Source organism: Leuresthes tenuis, unplaced genomic scaffold, assembly GCF_036924035.1.
Source record: "Leuresthes tenuis unplaced genomic scaffold, fLeuTen1.0.hap1 SCAF_17, whole genome shotgun sequence".
NCBI lineage: Eukaryota > Metazoa > Chordata > Actinopteri > Atheriniformes > Atherinopsidae > Leuresthes > Leuresthes tenuis.
In genome coordinates this window covers 25,662,298-25,689,321 of record NW_027325371.1, presented here as the reverse complement: position 1 = coordinate 25,689,321, position 27,024 = coordinate 25,662,298, and the positions used below count along the sequence as shown (strand labels likewise).

Below are 27,024 nucleotides of genomic sequence, written 5' to 3'. Positions count from 1 at the left end.
AGAGGAGGTGTTCAGCTGCAAGAAGATGTGAATATCCACCCATAATTACTGAAAAATGGGTAGGGAAAGATGCGAATGTCCAACCATAAATCATCAAAAGCAGGAGTGGAGTTGTTCAGCTACAAGAAGGTATGAAAGTCCAACCATGGTTTGTAAAAAGCGGGTAAGAGAAGGTTCGAATACCCGAATATATACCAGGGTTGTCAAATTATCGCGTTAATGGAGATTAATTAATTACAGGGATTTTTAGTGCGTTATATTTTTTAATCACGTTAATCTAATTTTTAATCTCTAATTTTGCTGTTTCTGAATGCCAGTTGCCTTTTTTTAAAATCCGTTTTTATACGTTGGGCTTCTTGTACTTGGGTTGGAAATCAATGGTCTGTCACACCCTGAAGTGGACATTGATTGGCTGTCATTGTGTTTGGATGGTTTGGGATAAGCTGATAGGCTCCCACTGTAGTTGGGCAAGGTGAGGAGACTTGAAAATGGAGGAGCATGTAAGAGTTGTCGGTCCAATGAATGGAAAATTTACATTTCACAAACGCCTCGACGGCACCATTGATAAAGGTAGAGTGATCTGCATTCTTTGTAAGAAGGAGTTTGCTTACCACCGAAGTAGCTCAAGTTTAGCCTACCACATCAACGCAAAGCACCCAGTCGCGAGTGCAGCCACAGCTAACGTTAGCAATTTAGCGATCTATAGCAAAGCTCTTCGCCAAACTAAACTCGAGGAGAACATCCCGCGTATGAGCAAGTCTGCGACCGACAGGCTGACGAATGTTCTTGCCAAGTGGATAGCGATGAACTGCAGGCCGATAAACATAGTGGAAGACGAGGGGTTAACAGAGGTGTTGCAAACTGCGTCCAATGACCCATCATACAAGCCACCGTGCAGGACTACAGTGACGACCAAAATCAGCAAGATGTACGACGGCGAAAAGAAAAACAAACTTGAGATTTTGGTGGAGGATTCGCCCAACTTTGTTGCTATAACCGGAGATCACTGGACCTCAGCTGGCAACCACAGCTATTTGGGGGTGACCGGACACTTTATTGATGGTGAGTGGAACCTCAACTCGTTTGCGCTGACCGTCATGAAAACAGAAACCAGGCACTTTGCTGATAAATGCGCCGAACAGTTCCTCAATGTGGCAAATGACTGGGGAATTGAAAATAAGATATCCACCATCGATACAGATAGCGCAGCAAACATGCTGGCTGCTATGAGAGCCCTTCCATATGAGCACATCGCCTGCAATGCTCACATTCTCCAGAGGACCATCACAGTCTGCCTCGATGGCAGTGGGTTTGCTGGTGTACTAGCAAAGTGCCGCAAGATTGTTGGCCATTTCAAACAAAGCCCTGCAAGTACCACAGAACTTAACCAGCAACAAGTTGCACATGGAAAAAAAAAGCGAGCAACTTATACAAGATGTACCAACCAGGTGGAATTCGACACTCGCAATGGTCTCACGCCTCCTATGCAACCGAGAGGCTGTCCAGGCTACGTTGGACCAACAGAACAACCACAGATGGGTCATGCTAACCGAAGCTGAGTGGGGGAAACTGCAGAGGCTGGAGGTCCTGCTTGAACCATGCAGGTAAGCCCAAATAAACACCTGTCCATTTTAATGAAATAAACTACACATGTGTCATCCAAAAATGAATGAAAATTAGGTAGTACTTCTCGGGGCAATTAAATTGGAAATTTAAATGTCCAGCGATGTTTATTTTTCAAACTTATCCACCTCTACAGGTATGTGACTGAGCTGCTGGGTGGTGAGGCCTACGTCTCTTGCTCTGTAGTGCTGCCTGCTTTTCGCCATCTGGACCGTGTCATGGACATCACTGATGATGATCCAGCCTATGTGGTGAAGTTCAAGAATGCCTTCCAGAGGGACCTGGAAGCACGGCAAGCTGTAGTCAATGAGACGTGGTTCAAGGTGGCCACAGCACTGGATCCACGTTTCAAGGATTTGAAATGTCTTCCAAGAGAAAAGAGGGAACAAGTAAAGACTATAAGGATAAGCTGGACTATTGAGTCCAATTTTATCAAATCAAGCTTTATTTATATAGCACTTTTTACATATAGGAAATGCAACACAAAGTGCTGCACAAAATAAAATAAATCTACCTGTCCATCTATGTATTCATTCATTCATTCAGGTGTGGACCAGTCTGGAAAACATGCTCCAAGCAGCAGAGCCTAGAAGAGCAGCTACTCTCCAGCCCTCCACAGAGGATGATCAACCAGCTCAGAAGAAGAGGAGAAGCGCTCTTCTGCTTGGGTCTGACTCAGAAGAAGATGGAATGGAGTCCGGAGAGCTGCAGCGCTACAGAGCAGAGCCCAGCATCAGTATTGATGACTGTCCCCTGCAGTGGTGGTATGCTCACTCAGGAGCCTATGAAAAGCTGTCAGTCGTGGCACGCAAGTACCTGGCCTCCCCGGCAACCTCCGTACCTTGTGAGAGACTGTTTAGTCTCGCAGGCCACATAGTACAAAAGAAAAGGGCAGCCTTGCTTCCAGAAAATGTGACCAAGCTGGTCTGTCTCAGCGACTGGCTGAAGAAGAAGAAATAAGAAGCATGAGGTCAGCATAGCTGCCATGTCATCTGTACCCCAATTAGAAGTGATTGCTTGATGTTATTTCAGCACTTTATTTTGTGATGATGAACAATGTTATTTTTGATGTGCTAACAGCACTGTGATTGCTGGTTCTGTTTTATTTATTTTATATTATCTGAAGCAGAGGAAAAGCAACAAGTTCAGTGTCCAGTACTTCTATTGATCTAAAAAGTGTTGTTACTGTTTTTTTGATGTGTTAACTTACAGCACTTTATATGGATTTGATGTTTTATTTTATTTTTATTTTCTAATTATTTGGAGATTGAAAAAAGCTTGAAACTAAAGGTTGCAGGCAGTGCTTGGGACTAGTCTCAAATACAGTGGAATGTAAATGGCTCGTACAGCATCTGTTCAAATCTGTTAAAAACCATAAATTACTTCATAAAGCTGCTTTTTTGTTATTTATCACTCTTTTGATTTGCTGCAATAATGTAATGATTTTAAATGGAAATACCTCAAGTTGAAGGCTTTTTTCAGCATTTCTATTAGGTGAGATTAAAATAGATTAATTAGATCAATTAATTACAGATCATAATTAATTCATCTCAAATTTTTTTTAATCTCTTGACAGCACTAATATATACCATCAAAAGCGGAAGTGGGGGTGTTCGGCTGCAAGAAGGTGTGAACGTCCGACCAAATATTGTAAAAAGCAGTTAAGAAAAGGTTTGAATATCCAACCGAACATAATCAAAAGCGGGAGCAGAGCTGTTCGACTGCAAGTAGGTGTGAATGTCAGATCATAATTGCTGAAAAATGTGATAGAAAAGACTAGAATGCCGGACAATACATCATCAAAAGCGGGAGAGGTGGTTTTTCGGCTGCAAGTAGGTGTGAATGTCCAGCCATAATTACTCACAAACGGGGGAAGAAAAGGTAGTATTTCCAGACCACACATGATCAAAACAGGGAATGGAGGTGGTTCAGCTGCAAGGTGTGAATGTCTGACTAAAGTTTGTAAAAACCGTGTAAGACAAGGGGCGAATGCCCGACAATGTATGATCAAAAGAGGGAGCGGAGGTTTTCGGCGGCAAGGTCTGAATGTCCAACCATAATTTGTAAAAATCGGGGAAGAAAAGGCTCGAAAGCCCGACTATACACCATCAAAAGCGGGAGCAGAGGTGTTCAGGTGCAAGCAGGTCTGAATGTCCGACCAATAATTACTGAAAAATGGGTAAGAAAAGGTGCGAATGCCAAATCATACATCATCAAAAGCAGGAGCGGATGTGTTCGGCTACAAGAAGGTTTGAATGTCCAACCATAGTAAGTAATAGGTGGGTAAGAAAAGGCTCGAATGCCCGACTATACACCATCAAAAGCGGAAGCGGAGGTGTTCGGCTGCAAGATATTGTGAACGTCCGACCAAAGTTTGTAAAAAGCAGTTAAGAAAAGGTTCGAATATCTAACCAAACATAATCAAAAGCGGGAGCAGAGCTGTTCGACTGCAAGTAGGTGTGAATATCAGATCATAATTTGCAAAAAGCTGATGAGAAAGGGTGAGAATGCCCGACTATACACCATCAAATGCGGGAGCGGAGTTGTTCGGCTGTGAGTAGGTGTGAATCTCCGACCATAATTGCTGAAAAATGTGTTAGAAAAGGTAAGAATGCCGGTCCATACATCATCAAAAGCGAGAGAGGTTGTGTTCGGCTGCAAGTAGGTGTGAATGTCCATTAATAATTGCTTTAAAACATGAAAGAAAATTTTCGAATATCAAACCTTACATGATCATTAGCGGGAGAGGAGGTGTTCAGCTGCAAGAAGATGTGAATATCCACCCATAATTACTGAAAAATGGGTAGGAAAAGATGCGAATGTCCAACCATAAATCATCAAAAGCAGGAGTGGAGTTGTTCAGCTAGAAGAAGGTTTTACAAACCATGGTTTGTAAAAAGCGGGTAAGAAAAGGTTCGAATACCCGAATATATACCATCAAAAGCGGAAGCGGAGGTGTTCGGCTGCAAGAAGGTGTTAACGTCCGACCAAAGTTTGTAAAAAGCAGTTAAGAAAAGGTTTGAATATCCAACCGAACATAATCAAAAGCGGGAGCAGAGCTGTTCGACTGCAAGTAGGTGTGAATGTCAGATCATAATTGCTGAAAAATGTGATAGAAAAGACTAGAATGCCGGACAATACATCATCAAAAGCGGGAGAGGTGGTTTTTCGGCTGCAAGTAGGTGTGAATGTCCAGCCATAATCACTCACAAACGGGGGAAGAAAAGGTAGTATTTCCAGACCACACATGATCAAAACAGGGAATGGAGGTGGTTCAGCTGCAAGGTGTGAATGTCTGACTAAAGTTTGTAAAAACCGTGTAAGACAAGGGGCGAATGCCCGACAATGTATGATCAAAAGAGGGAGCGGAGGTTTTCGGCTGCAAGGTCTGAATGTCCAACCACAATTTGTAAAAATCGGGGAAGAAAAGGCTCGAAAGCCCGACTATACACCATCAAAAGCGGGAGCAGAGGTGTTCAGGTGCAAGAAGGACTGAATGTCCGACCAAAAATTAATGAAAAATGGGTAAGAAAAGGTGCAAATGCCAAATAATACATCATCAAAAGCAGGAGCGGATGTGTTCGGCTACAAGAAGGTTTGAATGTCCAACCATAGTAAGTAATAGGCGGGTAAGAAAAGGCTCGAATGCCCGACTATATACCATCAAAAGCGGAAGCGGAGGTGTTCGGCTGCAAGACGGTGTGAACGTCCGACCAAAGTTTGTAAAAAGCAGTTGAGAAAATGTTCGAATATCCAACCAAACATAATCAAAAGCGGGAGCAGAGCTGTTCGACTGCAAGTAGGTGTGAATATCAGATCATAATTTGCAAAAAGTTGTTGAGAAAGGGTGAGAATGCCCGACTATACACTATCAAATGTGGGAGCGGAGTTGTTCGGCTGTGAGTAGGTGTGATTCTACAACCATAATTGCTGAAAAATGTGTTAGAAAAGGTAAGAATGCCGGACCATATATCACCAAAAGCGGGAGAGGTTGTGTTCGGCTGCAAGTAGGTGTGAATGTCCAGCCATAATTACTCACAAACGGGTAAGAAAGGGTACTATTGCCAGACCATATATGATCAAAACAGGGAGCGGAGGTGGTTCAGCTGCAAGAAGGTTTGAATGTCCGACTAAAGTTTGTAAAAAGCGGGTAAGACAAGGTGTGAATTCCCGACAATGTATGATCAAAAGAGGAGTGGAGGTTTTCGGCTGCAAGAAGGTCTGAATGTCCACCCATAATTACTGAAAAATGGGTAAGAAAAGGTGCGAAAGCCCAACCGCACATGATCATAAGTGGATGAGAAGGTGTTCGACTGCAAGTAGGTGTGAATGTAAGATCATAATTTGTAAAAAGCGGGTAAGAAAAGGTAAGAATGCCCAACCATAAATTATCAAAAGCGGCAGCAGAGTTTCGACTGGTATTTATCAATGTCTAGATAGATTTCAACAAAAAACAACGTTGTACTTTGCAGTAAAAGAAAGTGCAAATCAAAAGTTTTAGGAATCCGAGAATAAGCTTATTTTCATGAGTTCTACACGATTTCGGATTTTATGTATAAAATGAATTCATTCACGCAAACTAAGTTAACACTGCTTTGTCATTCATATGTACCCATTTCTACATATATTTCAAGCATAAACTTCCTCATACTACCCTGAATGAGAAAGAGCAACACTTGTGATTAAGCCATACGCCCCTTTTGAGGAGTTCTGCATGGTTTGGGATTTTATCTATAAAATTAATTCCTTCACTCAAACTATGTTAAAACGGCTTTTACCTTCATATTTATCAATGTCTCGATAGATTTAAACAAAAAAACAACGTTGTACTTTGCAGTAAAAGAAAGAGCCAATCAAAAGTTTTAGGAATCCGAGAATAAGCTTATTTTCATGAGTTCTGCACGATTTCGGATTTTATGTATAAAATGAATTAATTCACTCAAACCAAGTTAAAACTGCTTTTTCCTTCATATTTATTAATGTCTAGATCGACTTCAACAAAGAACAACATTGTATTTTGCAGTAGAAGAAAGAGCAAAACTGAAGGATCAGGAATCCGAGAATAAGCTTCTTTTCATACGTTCTGCATGATTTGGGATTTTATGTATACAATTAATTCCTTCACTCAAACTAAGTTAACACTGCTTTGTCCTTCATATGTACCCATTTCTACATATATTTCAAGCATAAACTTCCTCATACTACCCTGAATGAGAAAGAGCCACACTTGTGATTAAGCCATACGCCCCTTTTGAGGAGTTCTGCATGATTTGGGATTTTATCTATAAAATCAATTCCTTCACTCAAACTATGTTAAAACGGCTTTTACCTTCATATTTATCAATGTCTCGATAGATTTAAACAAAAAAACAACGTTGTACTTTGCAGTAAAAGAAAGAGCCAATCAAAAGTTTTAGGAATCCGAGAATAAGCTTATTTTCATGAGTTCTGCACGATTTCGGATTTTATGTATAAAATGAATTCATTCACTCAAACCAAGTTAAAACTGCTTTTTCATTCATATTTATCAATGTCTAGATCGACTTCAACAAAGAACAACATTGTATTTTGCAGTAGAAGAAAGAGCAAAACTGAAGGATCAGGAATCCGAGAATAAGCTTATTTTCTTATGGGCAAGTGGGAACTGCTTTGTCCTTCGTATTTATCAATGTGTAGATGGATTTCAACTTCTTCTACTGCAAAGTCCAATGTTTTTCTTTGTTGAAGTCGATCTAGACATTGATGAATATGGAAGGACAAAGCAGTTTTAACTTGGTTTGAGCAAAGCAATTCATTTTATAGCAAAATCCGAAATCGTGCAGAACTCATGAAAGCAGGCTTATACTCGGATTCCTGAAACTTTAGATTTGCTCTTTCTTTTACTGCAAAGTACAACGTTGTTTTTTTGTTTAAATCTTTCTAGACATGGTAAATATGAAGGACAAATCAGGTTTAACATAGTTTGAGTGAAGTAATGCATTTTATAAGCAAAATCCCAAATCATGCAAAACTCACGAAAAGCTTTTTCTCGCTTTTCACTGCTTTTTACAAACTTTGGTCGGACGTTCACACCTTCTTGCATCCGAACACCTCCGCTTCCGCTTTTGATGATGTATATTCGGGCATTCGAACCTTTTATTACCCGCTTTTTACAAACCATTGTTGGACTTTCACACCTTCTTGCAGCCGAACACCACCTCTCCCGCTTTTGATGATGTATGGTCCAGTATTCTTACCTTTTCTAACACATTTTTCAGCAATTATGGTCGGACATTCACACCTACTCACAGCTGGACACCTCCGTTCCCGCTTTTGATCATACAATGTCGGGACATCGCTCCTTGTCTTACCAGCTTTTTACAAACTTTAGTCGAACATTCACACCTTCTTGCAGCTGAACACCTCCGCTCCCGCTTTTGATGATGTATAGTCGGGCTTTCGAGCCTTTTCTTACCCGGTTTTTACAAATTATGGTTGGACATTCAGACCTTGCAGCCGAACACCTCCGCTCTCTCTTTTGATCATACATTGTCGGGCATTCGCACCTTGTCTTACCCGCTTTTTACAAACTATAGTCAGACATTCACACCTTGCAGCTGAACCTCCGCTCCCTGTTTTGATCATGTATGGTCTGGCAATACTACCTTTTCTTCCCCCGTTTGTGATTAATTATGGCTGGACATTCAAACCTACTTGCAGTCGAACAGATCTGCTCCCGCTTTTGATTATGTTTGGTTGGATATTCGAACCTTTTCTTAACTGCTTTTTACAAACCATGGTCGTACTTTCACACCGTCTTGTAGCCGAACAACTCCGCTCTCGCTATTGATTTTGTACAGTCGGGTATCTTAACCTTTTCTTACCCGCTTTTTACCAACTATGGTCGGACATTCACACCGTCTTACAGCGGAACACCTCCGCTCCCGCTTTTTATGGTGTATAGTCGGGCATTTGAACCTTTTCTTACCCGCTATTTACAAACTATGGTAGGACATTCAAACTTTCGTGTATCCGAAAACCTCCGCTCTCTCTTTTGATCATACATTGTTGGACATTCGCACCTTTTCTTACCGGCTTTTTACAAACCATGGTCGGACTGTCACACCTTCTTGTAGCCGAAATTATGATCTGACATTCACACCTGCTTTTGATAATGTATTGTTAGGCATTCGCACCTTTTTTTTTACCCATTTTTCATGAATTATGGGTGGACATTCACACCTTCTTGCAGCCGAACACCTCCTCTACCGCTTATGATCATGTGCGGTTTGATATTCGAAAATTTACTTTCTTGTTTTAAAGCAATTATTGATGGACATTCAAACCTTCTTTTTGATGGTGTATAGTCGGGCTTTCGAGCCTTTTCTTCCCGGTTTTTACAAACCATGGTCGGACTTTCACACCTTCTTGTAGCCGAACAACTCCGCTCCCGCTATTGATTGTGTACAGTCGGGTATTTTAACCTTTTCTTACCCGCTTTTTACCAACTATGGTCGGACATTCACACCGTCTTACAGCGGAACACCTCTGCTCCCGCTTTTGATGGTGTATAGTCGGGCATTCGAACCTTTTCTTACCCGCTATTTACAAACTATGATGGGACATTCAAACCTTCGTGTATCTGAAAACCTCCGCTCTCTCTTTTGATCATACATTGTCGGACATTCGCACCTTTTCTTACCGGCTTTTTACAAACCATGGTCGGACTGTCACACCTTCTTGTAGCCGAACACATCCGCTCCCGCTATTGATTGTGTACAGTCGGGTATTTTAACCTTTTCTTACCCGCTTTTTACCAAGTATGGTTGGACATTCACACCTTCGTACAGCGGAACACCTCCGCTCCCTCTTTTGATGGTGTATGTTCGGGCATTCAAACCTTTTCTTACCCGCTTTTTCCAAACTATGGTCGGCTATTCACAGCTTCCTCTCCACCCACCATACTTGTATGGTGGGATATTCACACCCACTTGCATCCGAAGACCTCCGCCCCAAATTTTGTTGATATTTAGTCGGACATTCGCACCTTACCCGCTTTTGGCAAACTATGGCCTTCTTGCAGCCAAACAACTCTGATCTTGCTTTTGATGATGTAAGGTTGGGCATTCAGACCTTGCTTCACCTGCTTTTCACCAAATATAGTCGGACATTCACACCTTCTTGCAGCCGAACACTTCCGCTCCACCTTTTAGTGTTCTATCACAGCTTTTTTTTCACCGCATTTTATACATTATGGTTGGAAATTTTCAACCACTCTCATCCGAAGACCTCTCCTCCCGCTTTTGTTAATATATTTGAACTTTAGTTTGACATTCAAACCTTCTTGCAGCTGAACCACCTCCGCTCCCTGTTTTGATCATATATGGTCTGGCTACTACCTTTTCTTACCCGTTTGTGAGTAATTATGGCTGGACATTCACACCTACTTGCAGTCGAACACAACCTCTCTCGCTTTTGATGATGTATGGACCGGCATTTTTACCTTTTCTAACACATTTTTCAGCAATTATGGTCGGAGATTCACACCTACTCACAGCCGAACAACTCCGCTCCCGCTTTTGATGATGTATAGTCGGGCATTCTCACCCTTTCTCATCAGCTTTTTGCAAATTATGATCTGACATTCACACCTACTTGCAGTCGAACAGCTCTGCTCCCGCTTTTGATTATGTTTGGTTGGATATTCGAACCTTTTCTTAACTTCTTTTTACATATTTTGGTTGGACGTTCACACCTTCTTGTAGCCGAACACTTCCACTCCTGCTTTTGATGATGTATGGTTGGGCATTCACACCTTTTTTTTGCCCATTTTTCAGGAATTATGTGTGGACATTCACACCTTGCAGCTGAACACCTCCTATCCCACTTATGATCATGTGCGGTTTGATTTTCGAAAAGTTTCTTTCATGTTTTCTAGCAATTATTGATGGACATGTAGACCTTCTTGCAGCAGAACACCTCCGCTCCCGCTTTTGATCATACATTGTCAGGCATTCGCACCTTGTCTTACCCACTTTTTACAAACTTTAGTCGAACAGTCACACCTTTTTGCAGCCGAACACCACCTCTCCCGCTTTTGATGATGTATGGTCCAGCATTCTTACCTTTTCTAACACATTCTTCAGCAATTATGGTCGGAAATTCACACCTACTCAGAGCCGAACACCTCCGCTCCCGCATTTGATGGTGTATAGTCGGGCATTCTCACCCTTTCTCATCAGCTTTTTACAAATTATGATCTGACATTCACACCTGCTTTTGATAATGTATTGTTAGGCATTCGCACCTTTTTTTTTACCCATTTTTCATGAATTATGGGTGGACATTCACACCTTCTTGCAGCCGAACACCTCCTCTACCGCTTATGATCATGTGCGGTTTGATATTCGAAAATTTACTTTCTTGTTTTAAAGCAATTATTGATGGACATTCAAACCTTCTTTTTGATGGTGTATAGTCGGGCTTTCGAGCCTTTTCTTCCCGGTTTTTACAAACCATGGTCGGACTTTCACACCTTCTTGTAGCCGAACAACTCCGCTCCCGCTATTGATTGTGTACAGTCGGGTATTTTAACCTTTTCTTACCCGCTTTTTACCAACTATGGTCGGACATTCACACCGTCTTACAGCGGAACACCTCTGCTCCCGCTTTTGATGGTGTATAGTCGGGCATTCGAACCTTTTCTTACCCGCTATTTACAAACTATGGTGGGACATTCAAACCTTCTTGTATCCGAAAACCTCCGCTCTCTCTTTTGATCATACATTGTCGGACATTCGCACCTTTTCTTACCCGCTTTTTACAAACCATGGTCGGACTTTCACATCTTCTTGTAGCCGAACACATCCGCTCCCGCTATTGATTGTGTACAGTCGGGTATTTTAACCTTTTCTTACCCGCTTTTTACAAACCATTGTTGGACTTTCACACCTTCTTGCAGCCGAACACCACCTCTCCCGCTTTTGATGATGTATGGCCCAGTATTCTTACCTTTTCTAACACATTTTTCAGCAATTATGGTCGGACATTCACACCTACTCACAGCTGGACACCTCCGCTCCTGCTTTTGATCATACAATGTCGGGACATCGCTCCTTGTCTTACCAGCTTTTTACAAACTTTAGTCGAACATTCACACCTTCTTGCAGCTGAACACCTCCGCTCCCGCTTTTGATGATGTATAGTCGGGCTTTCGAGCGTTTTCTTACCCGGTTTTTACAAATTATGGTTGGACATTCAGACCTTGCAGCCAAACACCTCCGCTCTCTCTTTTGATCATACATTGTCGGGCATTCGCACCTTGTCTTACCCGCTTTTTACAAACTATAGTCAGACATTCACACCTTGCAGCTGAACCTCCGCTCCCTGTTTTGATCATGTATGGTCTGGCAATACTACCTTTTCTTCCCCCGTTTGTGAGTAATTATGGCTGGACATTCACACCTACTTGCAGTCAAACAGCTCTGCTCCCGCTTTTGATTATGTTTGGTTGGATATTCGAACCTTTTCTTAACTGCTTTTTACAAACCATGGTCGGACTTTCACACCTTCTTGTAGCCGAACAACTCCGCTCCCGCTATTGATTTTGTACAGTCGGGTATTTTAACCTTTTCTTACCCGCTTTTTACCAACTATGGTCGGACATTCACACCGTCTTACAGCGGAACACCTCCGCTCCCGCTTTTTATGGTGTATAGTCGGGCATTTGAACCTTTTCTTACCCGCTATTTACAAACTATGGTAGGACATTCAAACTTTCGTGTATCCGAAAACCTCCGCTCTCTCTTTTGATCATACATTGTCGGACATTCGCACCTTTTCTTACCGGCTTTTTACAAACCATGGTCGGACTGTCACACCTTCTTGTAGCCGAACACATCCGCTCCCGCTATTGATTGTGTACAGTCGGGTATATTAACCTTTTCTTACCCGCTTTTTACCAAGTATGGTTGGACATTCACACCTTCGTACAGCGGAACACCTCCGCTCCCTCTTTTGATGGTGTATGTTCGGGCATTCAAACCTTTTCTTACCCGCTTTTTCCAAACTATGGTCGGCTATTCACAGCTTCCTCTCCACCCACCATACTTGTATGGTGGGATATTCACACCCACTTGCATCCGAAGACCTCCGCCCCAAATTTTGTTGATATTTAGTCGGACATTCGCACCTTACCCGCTTTTGGCAAACTATGGCCTTCTTGCAGCCAAACAACTCTGATCTTGCTTTTGATGATGTAAGGTTGGGCATTCAGACCTTGCTTCACCTGCTTTTCACCAAATATAGTCGGACATTCACACCTTCTTGCAGCCGAACACTTCCGCTCCACCTTTTAGTGTTCTATCACACCTTTTTTTTCACCGCATTTTATACATTATGGTTGGAAATTTTCAACCACTCTCATCCGAAGACCTCTCCTCCCGCTTTTGTTAATATATTTGAACTTTAGTTTGACATTCAAACCTTCTTGCAGCTGAACCACCTCCGCTCCCTGTTTTGATCATATATGGTCTGGCTACTACCTTTTCTTACCCGTTTGTGAGTAATTATGGCTGGACATTCACACCTACTTGCAGTCGAACACAACCTCTCTCGCTTTTGATGATGTATGGACCGGCATTTTTACCTTTTCTAACACATTTTTCAGCAATTATGGTCGGAGATTCACACCTACTCACAGCCGAACAACTCCGCTCCCGCATTTGATGATGTATAGTCGGGCATTCTCACCCTTTCTCATCAGCTTTTTGCAAATTATTATCTGACATTCACACCTACTTGCAGTCGAACAGCTCTGCTCCCGCTTTTGATTATGTTTGGTTGGATATTCGAACCTTTTCTTAACTTCTTTTTACATATTTTGGTTGGACGTTCACACCTTCTTGTAGCCGAACACTTCCACTCCTGCTTTTGATGATGTATGGTTGGGCATTCACACCTTTTTTTTGCCCATTTTTCAGGAATTATGGGTGGACATTCACACCTTGCAGCTGAACACCTGTCTTACCCGCTTTTTACAAACTTTAGTCAGAAATTCACACCCTGCAGCTGAACCACCTCCACTCCCTGTTTTGATCATGTATGGTCTGGCAATACTACCTTTTCTTACCCATTTGTGAGTAATTATGGCTGGACATTCACACCTACTTGCAGCCGAACACCACCTCTCTGAGCTTTTGATGATGTATTGTCCGGCATTCTAGTCTTTTCTAACACATTTTTCAGCAATTATGGTCGGACATTCACACCTACTCACAGCCGAACACTTCCGCTCCCGCAATTGATTGTGTACAGTCGGGTATGTCAACCTTTTCTTACCTGCTTTTTACCAACTATGGTCGGACATTCACACCGTCTTACAGCGGAACCCCTCCGCTCCCTCTTTTGATCATACATTGTCGCGCATTCGCACCTTGTCTTACCCGCTTTTTATAAACTTTAGTCAGACATTCAGACCTTGCGGCTGAACCACCTCCGCTCCCTGTTTTGATCGTGTATGGTCTGGCAAAACTACCTTTTCTTACCCGTTTGTGAGTAATTATGGCTGGGCATTCACACCTACTTGCAGCCGAACACCACCTCTCCCAGCTTTTGATGATGTATTGTCCGGCATTCTAGTCTTTTCTAACACATTTTTCAGCAATTATGGTCGGACATTCACACCTACTCACAGCCGAACAACTCCGCTCCCGCATTTGATGGTGTATAGTCGGGCATTCTCACCCTTTCTCATCAGCTTTTTGCAAATTATGATCTTACATTCACACCTACTTGCAGTCGAACAGCTCTGCTCCCGCTTTTGATTATGTTTGGTTGGATATTCGAACCTTTTCTTAACTGCTTTTTAAAAACTTTGGTCAGACGTTCACACCTTCTTGCAGCCGAAAACCTCCGCTCCCTCTTTTGATCATACATTGTCGGGCATTCGCACTTTGTCTTACCCGCTATTTACAAACTTTAGTCAGAAATTCACACCCTGCAGCTGAACAACCTCCGCTCCCTGTTTTGATCATGTATGGTCTGGCGGGTAAGCGGGTCGGCTACTGACCTGGAGCCTTGGCGTAGTGAGAGCAGTCGGTTGCCCGCCTCTTTACCACGAACAGGATGGTCGAAGACCCCTCTCATCTCCACCACGAACCGCCGGTAGGAGGAGCAGAGCTGGGGGTTGCCCTCCCACATAGCCAGCGCCCAAGAACCCAAGAACATTCCTCCGGCCCATAACCCTCCCAGTCAACCAAATACTGGAAACCCCTGCCTCGACGTCTGACATTCAGAATCCGATTAATTGAGTAAGCAGGATGGCCATCCACGACCAGGGGGGGGAGGAGGAGGTTCAGCTGGAGGACCAAGTGCACAAGAGGTGACTGGCTTTAAGAGGGACACATGAAACGTGGGGTGTACCTTAAGGGAGTCTGGGAGCTTAAGGCGCACAGCCGAGGGATTAATGATTCTGACCGCTGGAAAAGGACCAATGAAACGAGGGGACAGCTTAGGATTCTACCTGCAAAGGCAGGTCCCTGGTGGATAACCACACCATCTGCCCAGGCTGATAATTAGGAGCGGGCGAACGCCTACACTCTGCGAACTCGTCGCAAGTGTTCCTGAACAGAAGGGACGGACACATCATCCTCCTGGGAAGGGAACAAAGGGGGTTGAAAACCATACATTACCATGAATGGCGACATACCAGTAGCAGATGTGGAGAGACTGTTATGAGCATACTCCACCCACGGTAGCTGAACACTCCAGGAGGATGGGTTACGTGCACACACACATCTTAAAGCGGCCTCCAGGTCTTGGTTGGCCCGTTCTGTCTGGCCGTTCGACTGAGGATGGTACCCAGACGATAGACTAACCCTCGCCCCCAATGCGCCACAGAACGCTCGCCAAACCTGGGAAAAAAACTGGGGTCCCCGATCAGAAACGATGTCCATGGGGATACCATGGTGACGAAAAACATGATGAACCAAGAGTTCAGCAGTCTCCAGAGCAGAAGGGAGCTTCGACAGTGGTACAAAATGCACAGCCTTAGAAAAACGATCGACAATAGTAAGGATGACAGAGTTACCTGCAGAAGGAGGTAGACCAGAGACAAAATCCTACGCGATGTGAGGGAATGGGGAGAGGGTTCAGCAAGCAAGCGGGCCGTTGGTGCGAGGCCTTCCCTCGGGCACAGACAGAGCACGCTGCCACAAACTGATTGGTGTCACAGACCAGCGTGGGCCACCAGGACCGCTGTCGAATAAGCTCAAGTGTGCGTGCCGCCCCAGGATGGCAGGCCAATCTGGAGGAGTGCCCCCACTGCAGCACCTGAGACCTAACGTTCTCGGGAACGAACAAAGAGTTAGGTGGTCCGATCTCTGGACGGGGACAACGGGATAGGGCCCTCTTAACCTGCTGCTCAACCTCCCAATGGACCGCTCCCACAAAACAGCTTGGAGGGAGCACAGGCTCAGAGGGATCAGTCAATGGCTGTCTCTCTGTCTGACGGGAAAGGGCATCATGCTTTAAATTATGGGAACCAGGTCTATAAGAGAGAGTAAAATTAAATCTGCCTAAAAAAGTGCCCATCTGGCCTGTCGAGAATTGAGACGTTTGGCTTGCTGAAGGTAGGCCAAGTTCTTATGGTCCGTCCAAACCACAAATGGAATTTCTGCTCCCTCCAGCCAGTGTCTCCACTCCTCTAATGCCAGAACGACTGCTAAAAGCTCCCGGTTACCCACATCATAGTTGCGCTCAGCTGGAGACAGCCGGCGAGAAAAATAAGCACACGGATGCAACTTCTGTTGTGAGATCTGCGAAAGCACTGCTCCCACACCACTGTCAGAGGCATCCACCTCCACTACGAACTGCTTAGAGGTATCAGGGTGGATGAGAACAGGCGCAGAGGAAAACAGCTCTTTAAGTCTTGAGAATGCCTGGGCAGCTTCAGAGGTCCAGGTAAAAGGGCTGGAGGTGGAGGTAAGTTGGGTGAGTGGAGCAGCCACCTTACTAAAATTCCTAATAAAGCGCCGGTAAAAATTAGCAAAATCAAGGAAACGCTGAAGTTGCTTGCGGTTCTCAGGTACTGGCCACTCAACCACCGCCCTTACCTTGGCTGGATCACAGCGAATCTGACCTCTTTCAATGACAAAGCCCAAAAAAGAGACTGACTGGACATGAAACTCGCATTTCTCAGCCTTGACAAATAATCTTTTCTCAAGCAATCTTTGGAGAACTAATCTGACATGCTTGCTATGTTCCTCCAGTGTGCTAGAAAAAACTAAAATGTTGTCCAGATAAACAAAAACAAAACGGTTGAGCATGTCACGGAGTACATCATTAACTAAGGATTGAAAAACTGCCGGTGCATTAGTTAACCCAAAAGGCATGGCCAAGTACTCAAAATGGATCAAGAGGTGTGTTGAACGCCGTTTTCCACTCATCCCCCTCACGAATACGGACAAGATGGTATGCATTCCGAAGATCTAGTTTGAAGAAGACAGTGGCTTGATGAAGGGAGTGAAAAGCTGAATCCAATAGTGGCAGGGGATATTTATTCTTGACAGTGATAGCGTTCAGACCACGATAGTCAATGCAGGGGCGCAAGGTCTTGTCTTTCTTAGACACAAAAAAACCCCCAGCACCTACAGGGGAGGAAGAGGGGTGAATGATACCTGCTGCCAATGACTCCTTTATGTACCTCTCCATAGTCTCTCTCTCGGGACGGGAGAGGTTGTAAAGGCGGCTGGAGGGGAGAGGGGACCCAGGCAGTAAGTCTATGTGGCAGTCATAGGGACGGTGTGGTGGGAGAGAGAGAGCTTGATGTTTGCTAAATACCTCAGCCAAGTTATGATAACAAGGAGGAACCCCAGAAAGATCAGGAGAGACGGGAGGAACTATGGCAGGAGGACTCAAGGCTGGAACAGCAGATCTAAGACAATTATTGTGGCATGCTACACTCCAGCTAAATATTGTGCTCTGTGTCCAGTCAATGTTGGGATTGTGCAGTCTAAGCCAGGGGAGACCTAAAACCACAGGAGTATGAGGAGCAGGCATAATAAAAAAACTGATAAGCTCATGGTGGTTACCAGAGATAAGTAGAGATAAAGGTACAGTCTGGTGAGAAATTACAGACAACAACATACCGTCTAGAGCATTTACCTTACGAGGTGCTGTAAGTGACACAACAGGAATATTATGTAGTTTAACAAAATCTGCGGCAATAAAATTCTCATCTGCCCCAGAATCCACAAACGGGTTTATAGCCACCTCCTTAGAGTCACAAAACAAAACGGCAGACAACTGAGTACGTGTGGAAGGGAAAAAACCTGAATCTTGGCTCACCTGGATCCCCCCCTCCTCAGGTGAGCCCAGGCTTTTGGCAGATTGGGGCAGTTCTCTCGAACGTGGCCGGGTTGGCCGCAATAAAAACACAGCCTCGCCTGAAGTCTTCGTTGACGCTCAGTCGGAGTCTATCTGGCTCGTCCAAGCTGCATGGGTTCAGGAGGGGGCAGGACAACAGGAGTGTGAGCACCTGCTGGAGTGGACACCTCCACCTGTTGGCCAGAGGCAGAACCAAACAACGGGGTACAGGCGGAAGCGATGCAGCTCCGGTCACGCTCTCGGCGTCTCTCTCGCACTGGCAAGGAGAAATACTTTCAGTCCTGTGGGGTTTGGTTTTCCGGGCACAAACTGTCGTACAGGACACCGGCCTGTGAATGGAATTATCTGCTCATCTACAAATACCTTCCCTGGCCTAGGCAGATTAAACAGAAACTCTGTTTAAGAGAGGTCTCACCTTCCAGAGGGAATCACGCTTCTTCTCCTCATCAGAGATGTCAAGATCATTTGTGACTTTGATGGACTGCCTGATCTTGAAGAATCTGTCTCGACTCATTGCATCAGCTATAACTGGGACCCTTGTCTTCGCCGCTCAGTACATCCGGATCCTAGGGTATCCGAGTCATGCCATGTACATAGACATGCCAAAGAAGGTTTTCAGCTCCTCTGGTGTGGTTTTTAGACTTCCTCCAGTGATCAACACCTCCGGATTTTTTGTTCGTTCTGACATTTCTTTAAAAACTTGGTCATCGATGTGCTGTTGGAAGTAGTCAGAGGGCTTCCAGTTCTGATGGATGTGTCCAGTGTTGTCATTAGAATTGCTGTCTTCCACAATAGGGTTGAAACTTAAGTGATAAAGAAAGGAGAGGTATAAGTTCAATGTGTGTGTTAGAACAAGAGTGTGAACTAAAACTGCTCTCATTTCCATTGCTATACACTGTAATAAACATCAAAACCAGAGCTTACACATTGCTACTGATCCATAACACACGATGGGTGTTTCTCGGCTCAGGCTCAGGCTCCTCAACAGCTGCAGTATCCTCCTCTGAACTGTCATCTTCCTCCTCTCTCTGGGCCTCATCCATCTCATCAAATCTGAATCTCCATCCACAACTCATAGCAAAATCCTCTCTGCCTCACTTAGCCCTCTGCTCCCTGATGTATTAAAAATGGGAGTCCTGATGTCCACTACAAAGGACATTACATAGAGGTTGTGTTTTTAAAGGGTTAAAAATACTGTGTCTTCATAAAAATGTTACTAAATTGAAGTAAAGACTTTGATATTAAAGAAAAAATAGATTTTTAACAATAGAAACATGATATCTGCAAAACATTGTCGACTAACCTCTCTTGTTGCTGTAAAACACGGACGTTGAAATTCCCGCCATTTTCAAAAGATCCCAACAACTGGGGCATCAAAACAGAGCCCAGGATGTCCTCTGAGAGGGACAGTAGGACTCAGATAGATTTTATAAGTTATGCCTGACTCATGTTCTGCACAGAGGACAAAAATTAACTGCCGGGTCTTGGAAGGTTTATGATTTTTAGACACAATTATTACACTGTCCATAGAGTCTCTGTGGCGCAATCGGCCAGCGCATTCAGCTGTTGACCGAAAGTTTGGTGGTTCGAGCCCACCCAGGGAAGAGTGTGTTTACCAACAGATCGTTGGTAACTCAGACATACTGCTGCCATGTCTTCAGAACATGGTGTGCATATATATCTCTTTCTTCGGGCTTTGGCCCCGTCCTTTACAACCAAGTTGGAAACTTTCTCTATCGACTATTCTGCAACCAGTTCTATGTTTGGTAGCAAATCGAAAGCCGCCGGGGTAACGTGTCCCACTGTACCCACAACCTATCAGGCTCTGTGGTTAGAGTGGGTCCTCCAATAACTTCCATTCCTACTCTCGCCACTCCGTACCACCCATAATCCCCGGGCGCTGGAAGTGGCTGCCCCATCTCTCCAGTGTATGGCATCTGTCTCCATGAGTGTGTCACCCCGTGCATGTGTGTGTTCAACAGGTGTCAACCTGGATGAGTCAGATGCGGAGAGTCATTTCGTGTGACTACATGACAATAAAGTAATCTTAATAAAGTCATCTTAGTTACTTACATTGATTCTTTATCATTCAAATGGTCATTAGTATTCCATGAGACTGTGTATATTACAGTGGTCTTTTAAAGTGAAAGAAAGTTGACCTGTTTTGACAGTAATTAAAACCAGATTTATTCTGCGGGAAGCTCCCTGGGGTTGTAATTGCAAGACAGTTTCTCCTGAAATGCCTCAAGTCAAGATGAAGCACAGGTCTGCTACTCAGGCTTTGTGGACTCTTCTTTTATAACGAACCCTTACACAGAAAAATGTGAAAATGTGGTTAAAACATTTTTGAGATGCTTCATTATATTTTCACCAACAACTCCTTATCATCTGAGACTTTTAACTGTGATGTCTCTGGTGCTCGGGCAGGAATCTCTACACTGGCACAAGGTCTCCATCTTCTGGAGAGAGTGCTGCAGGAGTGGTGACAGTAGAGCTCAGATGAGGTTTCTCTGGAGAATCATGCTGCTCTGCAGCAATCTTAGGAATTTTCTGAAGTAATGCATGAATTATGGACCTCTATTAATCATTCAGTCACCAAGAGGTTAATTATGTGTATGTAACTTGAATCTTTATGGAAGTAAAAATTCTGCTCAGCAGCACCTCTCCTCTGGTGAAAAGTAAACGTGCCAAGAAAACATAAACTTTAGCACATTTGACTGTACTTGACAGTGACAATTGGGGAAACCGGGAATGTTCACTCTGACTTTAAATGTTTGCTGAACAATGAGGGATTCCGTGCAGGAGCTCAGTGGTCCTGATCTGCATTATTGATACAAAGAGCAGTGAGACAATGGCAGATTCATACAGAATAAAGACACATTTAGATCCAAACACAGTCTGTAAACATCCCTTCATGCTGTCTGCCTTGATAGAGAGTTTGGACCCAAAATACTACAAACTATCATGTCTGACCTGCCAAATGACACATTATCTTAGAAATCTAATGCTGCTGAAAAGTACAGTACCTATGCAAGACGGGTGATAATGACAAAATGACTCACACATTAGTAGGATATATTCGCTCATAATCAAAGGCGCAAAGGAAAAAGTTTGTCCTTAGCGTTCAGTGTTCAGATGGGCCTGAGCCGTCTCTTCTTTCTGAGACGGCTCATGTCTGTAGAGATATGATATGCATGTTTGATCACTCCAATGCACTGTTCAATGCTGTTGTCTGCTGGGGGAGTTGCACTTAAGACAAAACTGTAGGTGCCTGGACAAACTGGTGAAAAAGGCTTGTTCTGTGGTAGGCAGAAGGCTAGATCCTCTCGGTGCTGTGTTGGGGCAAAGGATGAGGAGGAAATCGTATTCTTTTTTTGAGAACAATAAACATCCTCTCCACAGCATCCTGGCAGGACAGAGGAGCAGCTGCAGTGAGAGGCTCATCTCACTGAGCTGCAGGACTGAGAGGTTCAGGAGGTCCTTTTTCCCCACAGCCATAAGGCTTTTTAACAGCGACTGCTGACATGTTCTTCTCAAATTGATTTAATTTGTCATTGATTACCTGAGCCATCCCTAACTATAAGCTTTATCAAAAAGGAAAGTTTTAAGCCTAATCTTAAAAGTGGAAAGGGTGTCTGCTTCAGTTTGAATGTGGAAAAAGGTTTATTTTGGAAACATTTTAAAAACTGACATTATTCTGTCTTGGAAAACACTGCTAGTGGGAAACATTACACTGGTTGCTGAAAAACTGGCAGAAGTGGACCTTCTGTGACATGAAGTATTCAGCTGAAGTCGTCAAGTGATTAACAGAGAACAAAAATCAACATTCTGCAATCCGGACTTCAATTCCATTCAGAATCTGTGGTTGGAATCACAGACCAGAAGAGAGACAGATCATTACAGAATGAGGTCCAATTTTCCAGTGGAGAAATTAAGAAAGCAGTCGTGAGTACCATAACATACAATGAATGCATTAAATTTGACCTGGACAATAATATTTTGAGATTTCACAGAAAAACGTTTAAAAATGTATAATCATAAAACTGAACAAGAGAGCAAAACAACACACAAGATGGTGACTGAGAACGGAATGCCATTGCTCTTTTTTAGTCTTATCACTAAATTGTGATGTCATCACTGATGACATCACTGATGACATCACAATCTCTCTTCTGGTCTTCTGGTCATCACTGATGATGACATCACAATTGATGTCACCACTGATGTTGTTTGACATCACAATTGATGTCACCACTGATGTTGTTTGACATCACAAATGTTATATAGGCCAGACATTTTCCCTCCTATTTCACAGTTCGTCAGGAGTTTATCTGAAGAAACACGTCCAGTTTTCGAAGCGAATTTGAAAGTCACAGCAAACGGTTTTCACATCGTCTAAAAAAACAACACTTAATTACTATCTTAAATAGTAATTTTGACAAACTATTAAAAACAACACTTAATTACTATCTTAAATAGTAATTTTGACAAGCTCTTAAAAACAACAAGCAAAATGAGTCAAACCAAGATATCATCTGCTCCACTTCAGTGGTGTGACATGGTAGAGGACGATTTACCTGAGGATATCTACACATATACCATTACTTTTGGCGATAATGAAGGTTATGAGGAACCCACCAACAGGTCAGAAAATGAGCTGTGTGAAAAAGAACAATGCCAGGCCTCTGAGGATTCCCCGTCTCCTCAAACAGTAAATGACGAAGAGGAAAAAGAACCATCCCAGGTCTCTGCTGCGGCTGTGACTCCTCATTCCGAGGACGTCCAGCTGGTGCAGGATCATCCCCAGGCCTCCAAAGTACGTTGCGTCACGTGGAAGTTTCCAAATTCACAAACCGACAAACAAGCCCAGATCTCCAACAAATATAACATTACTTTTGGCAGTAATGAAAGTTATAAGAAACCCACCAACAGGCAAGAAATTTTAACATCAAGCCTAGAAAATGACCTGTTTGAAAAAGAACAATCTCAGGCGTCCTACAAATATAACATTACTTTTGTCAGTAAGGAAAGTTATAAGGAACCCACCAACAGGCGAGAAATTTTAAAATCAAACCTAGAAAATGACCTGTTTGAAAAAGAACAATCTCAGGCGTCCTACAAATATAACATTACTTTTGGCAGTGATGAAAGTTTGGAGGAACCCACCAACAGATCAGAAATGTTGGACGTGTTGGAAAAGGAACAATCCCAGGTCTCTGCTGCGGCTGTGACTCCTCATTCCGAGGACGTCCAGCTTGTGCAGGATCATCCCCAGGCCTCCAAAGTTCGTCGCGTCACGTGGAAGTTTCCAATTTCACAAACCGAGGAGATTCCCTCTAATGCCTCTGCTGCCGACGATGATTATGGATCAGAAAAATTACAGGAATCTTACCAACATAATAAGGACAAGATCAACTATTTATACCATCGGATGGATATTGTCAGGACTAAGCTGCTGAAAAAGAATTTCTTTCTAACACGAGAAAAAGACAGAAGAGTCGCAGCAGAGAATAGCTGCTCCATTTCTGAGAAAAAACTCAAGGACCTGGAAAACTGTTTGAAGTGTGAGCGTCATCTCCGTGAAAAGTGTGAGCAGGAGCTCAAGGAATGCAATGACGTAATTGCAGAATTGATTGAAACACTGAAACCACCAGTATCTGAAACTGAATATCAGTCAGTTGTAAAAGAGGTAGAGAGCTTGAAAGAACAACTCAAAGAAAAGACTGCCTCCAATATTGATCTTGCCTCCAAACTAAAGGCACAGGAGGAGGAAACAAAGACACAGGAAAAGAAGGTGGCAGAACTTATGAAGGCTGTATTTCTATCCCTCATCATCAAGCCAGAAGAAAAAACAGAGCTGTACATCCTCCCAGAACTCCATTTAGATCAGATACGTCTTCCACCAAAGAACATAACTGTAGAAGAGCTGGCTTCACAAGTGGAAGTATCGAATCCAGAAGTGGATGGAGTCAACAAAACAGAACCACAAGGGATCCCTGAGCCACCAAAAGAGAACGTTACATCAAAGAAGCGTCGGCGCAAGAACAAAAAGATGCCAGAAACCATTGTAAAGAACCTGCCTGAAGTCATCCAGGAACCTCAAGACACGGAGGACATTTCATCACCGATTTATATCCAGGAACCAGAGAAGATTTCTGAACCCGTGGAAGAAAAGGAAATAGAAAGGGCTTCTGAAGACTCACAGGAAGTGATTCCATCAGATTTGGCTCATCAGGCTGGAGTGCCACAACCAGACGTGGTCCCAGAGCTGGTGAGTGACATCGAAATGGAATTAGTCCCACAACCAAAAGATGTCTCAGAGCCACCAAAGGAGAAAGTTTCCTCTAAAAAGCGTCGGCGCGAAAGCAAAAAGACGGTAGAGACCATTATAAAGAACGACCAGTCTGAAGTCATGCAGGAAACTCAAGACACGGAGGACATTTCATCACTGATCGTTGTCCAAGAACCACTTCCAAAGCAAAATCAAGAAAGAACTTTCATTGTCATCGAAATGGAACCAGCCTCTAAACAGTCAGAGGACTCTCCAACATCAAACCCCTTACATACCACAGAAGACTTGTCTCTTCAACTTGCAGTACCAGAACAAGCAGTGGACAAGTTTAACCCCTCAGAAGAAAGACCAGAGCTGCCTTCAATGTGGAGGCTCTTCAAAAAATATATGACGCCAAAACATCGTAGACAATACAAATACAACAACATCAAGAGAGAAAGTAGCAGCAGCGTTTAGTATTCGCGCACAAGACTAGTCATCCAATGAAATCTCTATACCTCCTGTTACAGTAACATCAATAAAAATACTTCAAATGTATCTATCTTTTGCACGACTCTATCTTTTCATCCTGAACAACTGATTCAGGATGTGGGGATTTATGCTGGAAGCATCCCCACATGTGAGAATCTGGTGTTCTCACAACTGTTCAGAGCATTATTGTGTCATTCAAATAAGAATATGAATAAGATCCTACACAAATTATTATTACATTGATTTATGTGTTTAAATAAAATAAAACATGAAAAAAAAAATTACGCACTTGTTTGGATTCTTTTATCAAAATAAGAAACAATTAAAAGGTCATTTTCTTCAAAAGTTATTCTTCCAAAGACAAATAAGGTATTTTTGATATTGTTGAGGGTTTGATATCCCCTTTTATTGTACACATTTATGCACTGTGCTTACATAGAGTTGATACACTCCTTTTTTAAAGGAACAAGCATTGACCGCACAGTGTGAAGTGTTAGAACACTACATGCTTACAGGGGGAGTCAAAACAGGTCAAAATATTTGAATAATGAATAGATTTTACTGGTGTTAAAAGATGAGTTTCCCTGTTTAGTGTCACGGCAGCTGGAATGTACATCAGCATATGAATTAGTGTCTAACAGGAGGACTCCACTCTGGACGCAGCAGAGGACGTCTTGAGAAAGTGGAGCCAAAGAGAGTAAAACCACCAAGCTGCTTAAAGCTGCTTGATCTGACTGCCCAGGTGTTTTTTGTGTGTTTGACCCATCAAACACACCTCCATCCTCTTACACATGAGGAAACTCTGGTGCTCTGCTGCATTTCTCAATAGAAATTAAATATATGTATACATGTGATTTTGTTTAAAAAGTTAGATAACGTATGTGTGGAACACTTTAACTGCAGGAGTATTTGTTGGAATGAAACAATGCAAAAAGTTCAATAAACTTTTAGTAAATTGTTGCTCGTGTTCTTTAGCCTCATCAGAGCCATGTTTCCTCTTGCCTGCGGAAGGATTAAAGATCTTGGACTTTCTATATAAAGACAGTGGAACAAAGAGTAGATTTTATTCACCAATCTGACAACATCATTTACAACAAAAAGTACTCTTCAACAGAACAGAAAGATTCAGGAAACACTGAACAGCATCAACACCTGAACTCATTCAGCAGTGTGGTGAAAACAGAAAAATACTGAAACTTCTCTGTTTAAAGGAGAAACTTTCAGCTGTGGGGCAAGATTTCCCTGCAGGCTCCTGATTTTCTCTTTGTTCGCTCAGTCTGTTGTTTTCTGTCCTCACTTTAATCAACACAGTCCGACAGTAAAAGCTCATTCTCTCTCTTTATCTGGTGTTTACATCACTGTGTCGACAGCACAGTTACACATGTATGCTGTTAAGTCAACGTTCACTTTTTATGCTGTTTCACATGTTCTGCTTTGAACATAAAATCTGACATCATTGGAGCTTTTATCATTAGCATCAAATATTTAAAAGAACGTTGTTGGACATAAAAACACATTTTTCATTTTTAACAGACTTCAATAAATTCAAATTGTAAGAATATGTGTGTCAGACAGGAATAACGGGATCACACTCCTCAGCCTCCCTGGTAAGGTCTATTCGGGGGTACTGGAGAGGAGGAACGACATTTTCACAGTTTTCTGTGTAAAGGTTCGTTATAAAAGAAGAGTCCACAAAGCCTGAGTAGCAGACCTGTGCTTCATCTTGACTTGAGGCATTTCAGGAGAAACTGTCTTGCAATTATAACCCCAGGGAGCCTCCCGCAGAATGAATCTGGTTTTAATTATTGTCAAAACTGGTAAACTTTCTTTCACTTTAGTCTCATGGCATACTAATAACCATTTGAATGATAGAGGATCAGTGTAAATAACTAAAATTATTTAATTTAATATTACTCCTCCGCATTTGACCTATCCAGGTTGGGACCTGTTGAACACACACATGCACAGGGTGACACACTCATGGAGACAGATGCCATACACTGGAGCAGTGGGGCAGCCAATTACAGCGCCCGGGGAGCATGGGGGGTACGGAGCCTTCTTCAAGGGCCGTGGAGGTGGAGGTGGACTACCAGTGAGTACTGATATTTCCTCACTCTTGTGTTTTGGAGTGACTGAGGGTTTGTTCCACCACCAGAGTTGGATGTCTGTCACTTGCCCCAGAGAGTTGGAGAGTGAGATGATCCAGAGGCTGTGGGATCCTTGGCGGAGATTTTGGGCTGGGTTACCTATTTTATGACAATAAATCTTGTAAA

At 43.1% G+C, this 27,024-nt stretch overlaps 1 protein-coding gene across 1 annotated transcript; it reads left to right on the top strand.

Annotated features, from left to right (window-relative positions):
- The first annotated feature begins 230 nt into the window (after positions 1 to 230).
- LOC140273937 (E3 SUMO-protein ligase ZBED1-like) lies at positions 231 to 2,583 on the top strand. The gene is made up of 3 exons (XM_072369596.1): positions 231 to 1,604; positions 1,760 to 2,012; positions 2,170 to 2,583. Exons 1-3 carry the CDS (start codon positions 1,405 to 1,407, stop codon positions 2,581 to 2,583), a joined length of 867 nt encoding a protein of 288 aa, XP_072225697.1. The 5' UTR covers positions 231 to 1,404.
- The last annotated feature ends 24,441 nt before the right edge of the window (positions 2,584 to 27,024 follow it).